The sequence below is a fragment of the Octodon degus genome, unplaced genomic scaffold (assembly GCF_000260255.1).
Source record: "Octodon degus isolate 3935 unplaced genomic scaffold, OctDeg1.0 scaffold00018, whole genome shotgun sequence".
NCBI lineage: Eukaryota > Metazoa > Chordata > Mammalia > Rodentia > Octodontidae > Octodon > Octodon degus.
The window spans coordinates 19,807,531-19,820,624 of NW_004524594.1; the positions used below are offsets into that span (position 1 = coordinate 19,807,531).

Genomic DNA, 13,094 nt, shown 5'->3' on the forward strand with positions numbered 1-13,094 from the left:
GAGGTCAGCCTGGGCCACATAGTATGTCCAAGGCCAGCCTGAACTACATAGTAAGACCCTGCCCTGCCTCATCATGTTCCCTTTCCCCTCATCATCTGCTGACAGGACAACAATATCCCCAGTGGCAGCTCCACACACGCACACCTGCAGTCCACCTTACCAATGCTCTTAGATGCCCTGAAGGTTGACGGCAAATGTGAGCTCATCCTGTGTCCAGCACCCGCTCCAGAAGAGATACTGGAGCAAGAATAGGAAAGGCGGCTCACCTGAACCACAGCAAGCATACTATGGATTGTATGCATGAATTTTTATTTCATTTTAAAATAATTTATGTTCATTTGAGTAAGAGCCTGAGACTAAAATACCTCTGTTGAGGTTCTTATAAATATTTGGCAGAGTGCTTGGAGAGCCTTGCATCTGTAGGCTGTCGGTGACATGGATGTTCTGGACAGCTCTCTCCTGGGAGGACCACCAGAGAATGCCCTTACACCGGTCCCCAACCAGTCACGGGGGTGGGTGCATACAGGAGCCCCTCTAACCAGAGATCGGCTGCATCCACAGCCTTCAGGGCAAGTATCAGCGCAAGCACCAGGAACCCAGGCAGGGAGGTGGCTGCAGATGGCCAGATGGCACACACGCACAGAAAGCCCTTCCAAGACCTGCCTTCCAGGGCATTCAGGGCACCCGGGCCTCCTTTTTTCTCTCGGTGTCTTCACCCTAACGTACTGCTGTGCCAGAGGCCGACTCCAGGTGCATCTCCAAAACAGGACCTTCCCTGAGACCCACATGTGAGATTTCCATCCCCCCCGGGAGAGGAGGAGACTGGGCAAAGGTCCCCAGGCTGGGAAAGCTTGTCCCTGAGGATGCTCCATGTCCTGGCCTGCAGGACAGTGTCCTAGGCCGGGCACCAGCTGCAGGCTCTCCCTCCAAAGGGCCACATCACGTCCCCTTCTCCTTCTTCTTGCTTGTCCTCTGGCTGCTGAGCTCCCCCAGCTTCTTATCCAGCCTCCTCTGGAGCTGGGCCCTCTTCGCAGGGTCCAGGGACCTGTCCTTGGTCCCGCTGCCGGCATACAGGACCCCTTCCCGGCTGATTCTCTGTCGGGCGTGGGCATGAGCCTTCTCACCACAGCCATGGATCTGGGAAGGGCAGAAGAATCAGGTGAGGGCTCCACAGGGTGGGGGTGGGGAGCCTGCACATCCACCAGTGAAGAGCTTGGGGACTGCTGAGTCCCAGAGAGATTCTGCAGAGGCTCCCCACATAAGACTTTCACTGGCAAGCGTGCACAGAAAGCAACACCTCAACGACCATACAGCCCCGTGGCCAGCTCCCACTGCATGCCAGGCGCAAGCTCCTCCTTGCTACAGCCAATGTGGTGACACTGTGGCCTAGTGACACCTCAGTGCCACCTCCACTTCAAGCCGGAGGCGCCCAGGCCATATCCAGCCTCCACTGCCCCTGCCTCCCAGTCTGCTCCAACCCCGACTAACCCAGGGCTTCCTCAGGCTGGAGGGGTTGCCTTCCTGCCCTCAGCCCACCTCGCCATGGCCCTCCACTGCTCACCCCTTGGTCTAAGCCCCGCCCGGGTGGACAGGTCTCCTGCTGCAGCCCTGGTTCCTGGGATTTCTCCTCAGAGTACCCAGACAGCTGCATCAGTACCCTATGCCAGTCTCCTTCCCAGAGCCCACTGTGGCAGAGATGGGGCCTGCTCCAGCCCAGCTGCCCACAGGCTCCTGGACCTGGCTCAGAGGTCTCCCTGACATGTACGTGAAAAGGCCATGGCACCGCTGCCATCTTGATCCATGGCCCTTGAGTCCTACCTCCCAGGCCCTACACTGGGACCAATCAACTCACCACAAAGCCCGGGGACACTAGGATACACCCTCTCCACCCATATCCCTGACATGGCTGGAACTCAAAAAACATGGCATTTTACTTCCCCATACTCCAAGTATTCAGGACAAACCCTAAGACAACGCCTGCTTCTGTCCTTAAAGAAGACATTCCCAAGGGTGTTCCAACAGCAGCACGGACTGAATGGGGCAAGTCTGCACCGCATGTTCTCCCCCACTGTCCAGCCAGAGGGGGCCGTGTACCTCGGGCAGGTGGTGGCTGAGGCAGTAGCGGTGGCCACAGAACTGGCAGAGCTGTCCCAAAGTCACAACGCTGGCAGAACACTTGGCAAAGCCACAGGTGTTGTCAGCCTTAACAGCAGCTGACACCAAAGCGTCGAAGTCCTCCTCAGAGGGCAGATCCTTGGCAATTCGTCCTGGGGAGAAAGCATCATTCAGCAAGAGGGGAACATGGAGACCAGATTCTCCCGCCTGGCTCACAGCAAAGCTGCAGCTAGGCCACGCCCTCACATGTTCCTTCCAGTTCCTACTTCTGGGCCCTACCAAACATGCAGAGGGACTCTCAGGAAAACTCACCGCCTGTCCAGGCTGCACTGTCCTGACTCGCCCTCACCGGGCCACTGACCCCCAATACCCTGCTCAAGACAACACAGCCCGGCATACTGGGAAGACGGCAGGACCTTCCGAACGGGGTGTGGCAGCACACAGGTGCCTGAGACAATGCCACCCTTTTTTTTTTTTTTTTTTTTTTTATTTTTTGCAGAACCAGGGATTGAACTCAGGCCCTTGTGCTTGCAACACTTATTCTACTGAGCCATCTCCCCAGCCCGCCACCCTCCTTTGAAGGTGCCCTCTCTCATTTTGAACACATTTAAACATAAGGATGTTCGCATGGCATCAACTGCAAAAACAAAACCCCAAAAAAACACAGAAGCCCCATTCCAAGAAGTGGCTTGATGACCTGCAGGGCCTGATGACCCGCAGCACTCAGTGTCCCACTGGGCGATCTCCACCTTTTCAACAGACACAAGAAAGGCTAGGAAATGCTCAGCTCTGTAACGTGAAATGCATGTGCACTGTAAGCACTCATCCACACCCAAGTGAAGAGGCGCGGGAGACAGGCGAGTGGGAACCCTGGCACAAGGCGGGTGAGCTCCAGGATGCACTCAGGCAGGTCTGGCTTGTTCCTAGTGCAGGGTGTGCACAGTAAGCGGCCACAGAGATCAGAACAGGAAGCTTCAGATGTGTGGCACATGGCAGCCTGTGACACAGCCCAGGGGCTCCAGAGGTGCCCCACAATCTCAAGGGTCTATGGTGTCTGTTTTAAACTTAAGCAGGCACTTCTGCCTGAGAGGAGGAAAGGAAGAGTGCTAACCCCACCCCCTGGGCAGAATCAAGCGGCCTGAGAAGGCCTGCGGGAGGTGCAACAGCAGCACGGGCAGCAAGCATCCTCGGGAGTGCAGGCCCAGGAGCCAGGCAGAGCACCCTCAGGCCCTAGCAGGGAGCGAGGGGGCAGAGCACACTGGGAAATGTGGCAAACACAAGGGCACCTTCTGTCACTCTCCACCTGACCCAAGCTTCTGCTGAAAGCACACATGACCCAGCCGTGCTGTGGGATACCAGGGCCACCCCAACCCCGAGGGAAAGGCCACAGCAGAGAGCTGGTCGGGCAGCTGGTCATGAAGGGATCTACATCTCGCCAACTCCCTAGGACAATGGTTCAGAGCCTGACACCCTGCACATAGGCCAGGTCTGAATCAAGATAGCAAAAGGCACCTGGAAAGTGGCTGCCAAAGGAGCACTTCCAGGGGGCCAGAGAGATGGCTCAGTAGAATAAGTGCTTGCCTGGCAATCGAAAGGGCCTGAGTTCAATCCCTGGTTCCACTGAAAAAAAAAAAAGGAGCACTTCCCCAGAGGGATGGTGCCAGCGTCCCTGAGTGTGGCAGGGATTCCACAGGTGCCCAGTCCTTGTAACCCCAAAGCATAGGTGAGCACTCACTGACTCCTGTAGGAGATGCCATCCTACTGTCACATGGTCTTGGCACCTTGCCCTTTGAGCCAGGGATCCTATCACCCCTCTCAGCTTAAAAACAGAGATAGTCTTTTTCCTCTACTAGAATCCCACACCCAATGGGCAGGGCTGGAGGTTTGTACTGCTCTGCGTTCCAGGAGCTGACAAGAAAAGAGAGCCAAACTCCTTTGTGATCTTGCAGACAGTGATGAGGCTCTAACAGGGACCTCAGAAGTGTCCAGCAAATCCAGGCTATGGCCAACCAAGGCACACTCTGCGGGAGTGCACACACACCAGATCCCCGTGAGAAGCATTTGGCTCACCCTGGGGCCCAGCAGGCTGGGAACAGAGAGTTCAGAGAGTGTAGAGGGAGCCCGTAGGCACTGCCTGACTCTGGTGGGACTGCAGCTGCCACCTCTCTGTGACAGTAAGCCCACTGAGTGCTTCTTACCTGCTGGGGCCTGCCCAAGACCAGGAAGGAACCTGTCACTCAGGTCCAGGGGTAGACAGAGCCAGAAGCAGGTGACATGATTAAAACTAACAGTGCAACACGACAGGTGGCAGTGTCACCCACAGAAATCCACAACTACTTTTGAGGATGGTAGTTTCAGGTAAGGGAACACTACACCTATGCTCCATAGTTGATACAACTTACCCTTGGCTGCTTTTTTCTTTTTCTTTTCTGGAAACTTCGGCTGCCCAGAGCCTATGACTGGCTGCCCCTTCTTGGCTGGCTGCTCCCGGGTGTGCTGTTCCCTCTGCAGCCTCTCTAGGTGCAGCACCTTCAGGTCTACTGGGGCCTGGTCACACTGCTTCTCGGGGGGCTGCTCTGGCTGCGCAGGGCTGGGGGGCACAGGAGGGAGGGGAGCTCTGCTGCTGCTGACCTCCACGTGGTCCCTCTTGCTCACAGTGATGAACCTCGCCTTCCCCTCCCCAGCACTGTCATGCCGCAGCCCATACTCCTCAGCTATCTGGTGGACCCGCAGCCTGTCGTGAGAACTCAAGGACATGGGAAACTTTAACTGCCTCTCCTCACTGGCCACAAACTCCTCAATCACGGCCCTGAGGCGCACTGTACCTTCTGAACTTCCTGAGCCCCCCTGGCTGTCCCCATTGAAGCTGGGTTGAGAAGGGACTTCAGAGGTCAAAGACTTTGGGCCTGGCTTCCTCCGATGCTGCCCTGCAGCTGCTCCTGCCTCGTGGCTGCCCTCCTGCCGCCCACTTCTAGGTGGCTTCCTGGCTGAGGAAGTGGGGCCTTGAGGCTTTGCCGCGGCCTGGCTATGGCCCTGGGAACCCTCATGGACGTAGTTTTCAGGGACGATATCATCAAGGTACTCAAAAGCCGTGCGCACTTCCCCATGCTTGGTGAAATAATCCACCAGGGTCTTCAAAAATGGGTGGTTGTTGACAGTGCGGGAATCACAGATGACTGCCACGTGCCGCCGCGCTCGGGTGACAGCTACATTGATCCGCCGGTCCTCGGCCAAGAACCCAACCTCACCTAAAGGGCCAGAGGAGAGGGGACCAACAAGAAGCAGACTCTCACACCTTCTCTGCAGCATCCTCAGCGTCCTCCCAACCTGGGGGACCCCCAGCCTGCGACCCACATCTGTGGGTGCCTTCCACCTGAGTGCCCCATATGTGTAGATGGGATGCCCCATCTGTGTAGCACTGTGCCACCTCTGCTGTCGAGTGTGGTTGTGTGGCACCAAAATGCACTGGAGGATCCCGAGCTGCTGTTGGGGCCAGGTGCAGACAGAGCCCTCCTGCCTGAGCCCAGACACGCACAGCCGGGGAGGGGCAGCAGCTGGTACTCCAGGGGCGAGGTGAAGGGCCTTCCCACCCTCATCTATTTCCAACCTTCTGAAGATGCTTCTCAGGCCCACTAGCTAAAGTGGAGTCGCTAAGTATAATTTTCTTTTTTTTTTGGTGGAGCCGGGGATTGAACTTAGGCCCTTATTCTACTGAGTCATCTCCCTGGCCCTGGGTATAATTTTCTTATTGCCATAGCTTTGCTCTAAGGCTAGAAGACAAGCTCTAGGCTTCAAGACAGGGCTCCACCTCAACAAGGTGCCCCGCCCGCCCCCAACCACCAGCTCCCTGAGTGCACACGGCTGCCACGGAGCCTCCAGATTCTGTTCCCTCTGCCTGAAATGCATGCACCCCCCTCCCCAACTCACTGGGCCAATGAGGGCTCAGCCTCAGCGGAGCTGCTGGGAAGTCACCCCCAGGACACTTCCCGCCTGCCCAGGCTCTGCTGCACCCTAGAGGTCCTAACCACTTAGTCTTCTTCTGCACAAGACTTACAGAGGGCAGAAGCTGCGCTCCACACTTCCCTGGCAGGGATGAGCAGAAGCCCTGACACCCTCAGAATCCACTAGCTTCTGTGCGGCCCCAGCGAGTTCTGCGCAGACCTCATACCTTTCCTGTTAGACCTGACGAAGGACAGCACCACAGCCTCCTTCTCCCGGCCCTGGAAGCCATCGACGGACTTAATCTCCAGCTCAGGGTGCTTGCGCTCCAGGCTCTGTCTAAGCAGCTCCACCTGAAACCCGAGCACTGTCACCCTCACAAGTCAGGGTGGCCAGACAACTGAAGACAGTACTCCTTAACTAGGGTGAACACAGTATGTTCTACTTTGTGTGGCAGAGGCCATGTATGCTCTGGATGTTGTGCAGTTACTAATATTCCTTTTAGCCCTCAGAAATGTCCCCAGTTGCATGATATGAGTGTCTCTACCCTTTGGGTAGTAAACTGTAGAGCTCAAGTTAGATCCTCTTGCTCACATTCCTTTGTGTGACTATACACAGAGAAAACAGTGATGGGCTGAGTGAGAGCAGTAACCCAGAGGACTAACTGCAAATAGTGAATAAAATGTGAAACTATCAGAAAAATAAAAATAAATGACCTTTCATCCAATACATTATGTATGAATATACAAGATAGGATAGAAATACAGCTACTTTCTCTTAGTTCAGTGAGGTTTGTACTAATATTGTTTAGACAAGATTTCATGTCTACATCATGTCCTCTGACTACTATGAAGACAATATGCAAAGTATTATTATAACTGTCCTACTAACCTGTTTTGAAAGTGTTTCAGTGCTATTTTATCTTTTTTTCTCACTAAAATAAAAAAAAAAAAAAAAAAAAAAAGTCAAGGTGGCTTCAAGACCTGCCACTCCTTCGGCAAGGGCCTCGAGGCTGAGGGGAGCCCACAGGCAGTCCGAAAGACTGCCCTTCTCCCAGACACACGGGGACACAGAGAAAAAGAAGCTGTCAGACATGAGCCTGTCACTGGGACTGCTTCATTGCTTTTGGCTCCGGACAGCCACCAATGTCAGCCCATGTGCGACTGTGAGCCAGGACAAGTGACACTGGAGGACACGACACTGGCAGGTGTGCTCCTATCAAGCAAAGCGGGGGCAGGGAGGCGACCTAAGCCAGGATAGTGAGTGTCAAGCCGAGGCTATTCCACCCTAAGGATGCCAGGCCACCTGCAGACAGGTGCCTGAAAACAAAGATGGAATGGGGGAATCAGGCATAAGGACAGGGCAGGCAGGGCAGAGTGAGACAGACACAGCTATACTTGATGTCATTTGGGCAATTGAGCCATGATGAGGTCAAGTCTACCTCTGGGCTTTTTGGTCACCATAGCAAATAAACTCTTTCTTCTTCATGTTTATTTTATTTTTTTAAATTTTATTTGTGTGTGTGTGTGTGTTTATTTGTGTGTGTGTGTGTGTGTGTGTGGCCAGCTCAGCCCACCAGGGGGCGGGGCTGGCTGGCATGTGGTGCTGGGGGATTGAACCGCGGTCCCTGTGCTTTGCTAAGCTTGTTCTAAGTAGGTGCTTTAGACCACTGAGCCATCTCACCAGCCCCTGAACTACTGTTTTAAGTTCTCTTTTTGTAGTTGTTTGATTTGTGACAGGGTTTCATTATGTAGTTCAGGCTGGCCCTGAACTCACTACTATGTAGCCCCAAGCTTTGAACTCGAGGTGGTCCACCTGCCTCAGCCTCCCAAGTGCTGGGACTCAAGCCTGTACCGCCACACCTACGTTCTTTAGGCTCTTTGGGTTGTCTTGAGTCTCACTAGTACAGAGGACAACAAAAGGGGGTGTTACGGTTGATACACTGGGTCAACTTGAGGAGTCTAAAAGTTTAGCTGAGAAACTCAGCAGTTCTACATCCTGGGTGAAAAGGACAGGCCCTTACACTCTGGGATGTTGTTCACGGTATCAACTTCAGAAGTTTAAAAGTTGAACTAAGTGATTCAGCAGGGCGCTAGGGTCCTTGATAAACATCAATTTGTAGAAGAGGGCACAGAGATGATGTGGGCACCAGCAGACAGCCAATATACATATAAGGAAAGGGCTTGCTTCCCTCCCTTTTGCTCCTGCTGCCTTTGCTGTCTTGCTCTGCCGCCTTGCACTGCTGACCCTGCGCCATGCCACCCTCCCTAGGAGCCAGCTGACTGCAGGCTGAAACCTCCACAACCTGAGCTAACTAAACCTTTCCTTCCTTAATTTTGGATGCCAGATATTTTGTCTCAGCAACTAGAAAAAAGTAACCAAGACAAAGGGTCAAAGGGAGCCCCTCACACCTGGAGGTTGTAGGGCGTGATGACAGCAATGTCCCCTGCCTGGACACCTGCATCCACCAGAGCCTGGATGTGCAGACTGACGAGGCTGACTTCACCTGGAATGGAAAGAGGACAAGCAGTCAGCATGGGGACAGGTGGGGTCAACCTCTGTCACTGAGCCTGTCACCAGGGTCAGATCACCAGGCCTTGTGCACAGGACCTGGAAACATGGGTTCACACAAATGGAGATGACCTGGCTGTCCTGAGGTGTGCTGGGTGCTGAGAGATATGACTCCTGGCTGCCCAAGCTGAGGCCATGAGATCAGGGGATGGCCAGGAACCGCTGCCTGCCACTCCAATACCCACGTAGAGTGCGGGGCCGCCCGGCCCTAGAGCCTGGCCCTAAAGCCTCTGAGCCAGCTCTCAGCCTCTCCCTCTTCTCATGCCCCCCCAAGTGAGTGGGGCAACCTGAAGCCAACAGGCCCGAAGAAGAGCCCGCCCAAGTCTGTAAGGACTGAGCCAGCCCACTGGCGGGCTCACCTGGGTTTCCCCTGGACAGGTCATCGTCCTGCTCCAGCTCAAACAGCCCACAGCCGGCGGTGTCCACGAGCAGCAGGGGAATGCCTGTCTCCTCTGTAGCAGCCACGCCTGGCAGATCCCTGGCACATGGGTAAACAGATCAGTGCTGAACTGCATAACAGCGGGGAAAACAGAGAGGTCCCCATGGCCCATGGCAGGCACTGGGCATTTCACACTGGACAAGGCTGACTTCCTCCAGAAAATCAGTCCGAGTGGACTTGTGCTCTAAAACCTTCATGAGTGGGGAGACTGAGGCAGGGGTAGGGCGGGTCACTCACCTCAGGAGGTGGCCGGCCACCAACGGGTGGGCCGTGAGCTGACTGTGGTACATGGCCTCCGAGGCCCAGCGCATGATGGCCTGGTGCATGCGGTACTGCGTGGTCAGTGTCCGCACCACCCTGTCGCCATGCTCCTCAGCCAGGCGTTCCATCAGGCTGAGCGATAGCCCCTCCTGCGCCGCCCTGCACCAAGGGAGGAGTGGGAGGAACAGCCTGAGTCCCAGGGCCCACAGAGAAGTGGGGTGAGCAGAGAAGGCTGCCTCACAGCCCAGGCCTAAGGCATCCCATCTAAAAGGGGAGTGGGGTCAGCTAAGCCACGGTCCCCAAGATGTCCTACTCCAGGACCTGGGACTATGTTCCCTTATGTGACAACAGGGACTCTGCAGGGGAGGAGAGGATCCTACATCACTTAGGAGATAATTACACGGGCCTTATGAGGCAGCAGAAGAGCCAGAGTCAGAGAAGGCTGTGGGACAAGGTGGAGTTGAAGATGCTGCACACTGGTTTGGAGGAGGAAGAAGAGTCCTGGTGCCAGCAAAGGCAGTGGGCGCCAGCAGCTGGAAACAGATCTCTGCCTCCAGCGTCTGGCCAACCGGCCCTGCCAACACCTTGATTTTCAGCCAGGGAGACGGATTTTGACACCTGACCTCTAGAACTGTAAGATCACAGACTGATCTGTTACAACATCTGTGTTAATTTGTCACAGTGGTGACAGAAAACTAGTGCAGGCCTGTTCTTTAGAACTCATTGCACTAGTGGCCACTAACTGAGCACTTCCTGGCCCCTTGCGCCACCCTCAACACCACACGAAGCAGCGGCTGAAATGAGTCCCTTGTTATGCAGAAGGAGCGTGAGACCCAGAGAGGTCAAGGCAGCGGCCCAAGGCTGCCCAGCCAGGACCCATCTGGGCCACCTGGCTCAAGGACTCATGGCACAGCACCTCATGCTGAGTGCTGATCACTAGAGCTGTGGGAAAGTGCCAGTCTCTGAAAGGACTAGAGCCCCACACTCTGGAATTCTAAAGGACCACCGTGAATAAGTGATTCCTAGTAATCACTGCTACCAGGAACAACCAATGCCAAATCAAGTGAAGACATGAGGCGATTGTCAGCCCCTCCTGCAAACCTAGAGGCACCATCCACAAGCTCTGGTTTTCTCATCTCCAGGCTCTCAGGGTCCTGCTCCCCAGGGGGCACAGCTCTAGATTCTCTGTCCCCCAAGGCTCCCTGGAGCACAGAGCCTTTCTGAGGATCCTCAAGAAGCAAGGAGACAGACCTCTGTGGCTTCCCTTTGATCCGACAGAAAACATCCCCAGTCTCCCCCTCCAGCGCACCGAGACATGACTTCCAAAATCCTCACTCAAGGAGCTTCTAAATCCCCTTTGGGCACCTGGGCCACTTGCTCCCCCAGGAGAGTCCCCCTGCTCAGCTCCTCCTGGTTCTGAGTAAACAACCCGAGTTCCAGTCAGGTAGGATCCTGACTTTGCACAGACACTGAGTACAGACAGGGTCAAAGAGCCTATAGATGCCAGGAAGAAGTCACCAGCCCCAGAGGGAAGGGAGGATGGGGACACAGAGCCCAGGGGAGTCCCATGCCTTGCAGCTGCCTTGCTGGACCTGGAGCAGCAAGATCCTCCCCCTGGGGCCGGAGAGATGGCTCAGTGGAATAAGCACTTCCCTGGCAAGTTCAAGGTTCTGAGTTCAATCCTGGTTCTACCAAAAAAAAAACAACCAAAACACCACCCCCTGTATCAGGCCTGCCCACAGGCTTCTGCAGCTTCTTCTCTGGATGGAAGAAAAGTAAATGAACAAATAGCACAAAGATAGGAGCTTCTACTAACAGAACTAAGTGAACCACACAAGGGACTGGAGGCTTCCGTTCACACAGCCAGGCTGGGGCCCTGTGGAGCTTTCTTCCAAAGGGAATGTTACGGTTTATGTCTCCATGTTCTCCTAAAGCCTCATTCAACCACAGGCAGGCCCTTTGGGAGGTGAGTGGATCATGTGGGCATCACCTAGAAGGTTCTATCTCCCATCCCAGCTCCTCTCTTGATTCTCCACCACGAGGTAAGCAGCTCTTTCTCCCCCACACTGCTGTGCCAAGCTGTCCCTCCTTGGAGCCAGTCAACTACGGCATAAGATGTGAGCCAAGATAAAGTTGGGTATTATCCCAGCATTCAGGAAAGTGACTGGGACAGGGAGGGTGGGGCTGCCCAACATGGGGCTGGAGACAGTGGCCTAGGCAGAGGGCTTAAGAAGCCATGTTGGGACAATGAAGGGAAGAATGGGAACAGGGGCCATGGGCAACAACACTTCCTCCAATTTGGAAGAGTGTGTCACCTCAGAAAGGTTTTGGGCCACTATGAAAAAACAGGACACCACAGTGCACCCATTGTGACTAGAACTGAGCTCACTAGACCAGCCACAGAACAGCTCTCAGGCCTATACCACCAAGCCTGTCTATCTGTCTCACCAGGGGAGGCACAAAGCCTGGCACAAAGATGAGGGTGACATGACCCAGTCACCAGGAGCACATGGTCTATCAAGGTAGACATTTAAATGAGCAGATGCAACAGCACTCAGCAGGAGCTATCACTGAGAAAGGTGCGGGGAGGGCACAGGAGGACTAACGGGGATGTCCGGGCTGGATGCAGAAGGATGGCCGGGAGGACTGATGGGCCAGGGGCAAAGAAAGGCTCTGAGGTCTTACTTGTGCGAGACTGTGGTGGGTGGCAGTTGCTTGTGGTCTCCAGCCAGGATGCACTTCCTGGCCTTCAGCAGGGGGATCCAGCAGCTGGCCTCCAGGGCCTGGCCACACTCGTCAATGACTACCACATCGAAGTAGCTCTCAGGTAGCAACTTCAGAGGGCCGTCAGGAGAAGCACCTGGGGGACAGGAAACCCTCAGTCCACAGAGGCACCAGCTGACCCTCTTCAGCTACACTTACAATCACACTGAGAGACACCACGCCAGCTGCCGCAGCTAGTCTTACATCACAACTGCAGCATAAATCTGCATCTGGAATAGACTTGGAAAGGGCATTACAGAGATTGTCCCAGCTCACTGTGTCTCTGAGCACTGGCCATTCAACCTTCGGTCGCCAAAATGAACTGCCCCTTTGGAGCTATGCCAAGTCTATGGGATGCTGTCCTGTTTCTATACGTCAGATCTATGTTATTTTTGGATGTAAAATTTAATTTTCCTACAAGGCTTCATCTCTTAGACATAGACAACAATATTGCTGAGAAAAACCTCCATATTCCTGACAACACAAACCACTGCACCAGGTGTTCCTCCTAACACAAAGCAGTGCAGTGAGGGGAGCGCAGGCCGTGAGAGCGCCTGGGCCCAGTCGGCTGGGCAAACTGCAGTGCATGCGAAGCAAGGCCCTCCCTACGCTCCTCTCGCTGAAGACTCCTGTGGGCCACACCAGCATCACAGGCAACTGTTCTGGAAACTGAATGATCACAAAGTACCGCGCTCAAGACAGCAGGTATGGGCTGGGGGTGGGTCCTGTGGCAGAGCGCTTCTCTGGCCTGTGAGGACCCGGGCCCCACCCCAAGCACCACGAAAATAGAAATACTGTCCCTTCCACCCCTACCTGAGGCATGTATATTTTATGAAGACAGACTTGTCAGAGATGATTAGGGAAAGGGCCACAGAGGACACAGGCTTCAGATCATAAAGAGATGCATTTTGATTATAGATGAGACTTCACAGGACAAAGAGAAAGCAAAATTCGTTCTTCTCTTTGTCTTGTTTTTTAACATAGCTGGGGATGAAACTCAGCACCT

The 13,094-nt window shown here is 54.5% G+C and overlaps 1 protein-coding gene across 1 annotated transcript in view; it reads right to left on the minus strand.

Annotated features, from left to right (window-relative positions):
- Positions 1-292: 292 nt before the first annotated feature.
- Positions 293-13,094, minus strand: part of Ighmbp2 (immunoglobulin mu binding protein 2) — a 30,402-nt gene continuing 17,600 nt past the window's right edge. Inside the window, exons 8-15 of the mRNA XM_004627118.2 lie at positions 12,011-12,185; positions 9,302-9,484; positions 8,985-9,103; positions 8,466-8,560; positions 6,284-6,407; positions 4,518-5,363; positions 2,095-2,267; positions 293-1,137 (exon numbers count right to left, since the gene is read on the minus strand). Coding sequence (XP_004627175.2) covers positions 940-1,137; positions 2,095-2,267; positions 4,518-5,363; positions 6,284-6,407; positions 8,466-8,560; positions 8,985-9,103; positions 9,302-9,484; positions 12,011-12,185 — 1,913 coding nt within the window. The 3' untranslated portion in view covers positions 293-939. The remainder of the gene's footprint in view (positions 1,138-2,094; positions 2,268-4,517; positions 5,364-6,283; positions 6,408-8,465; positions 8,561-8,984; positions 9,104-9,301; positions 9,485-12,010; positions 12,186-13,094) is intronic.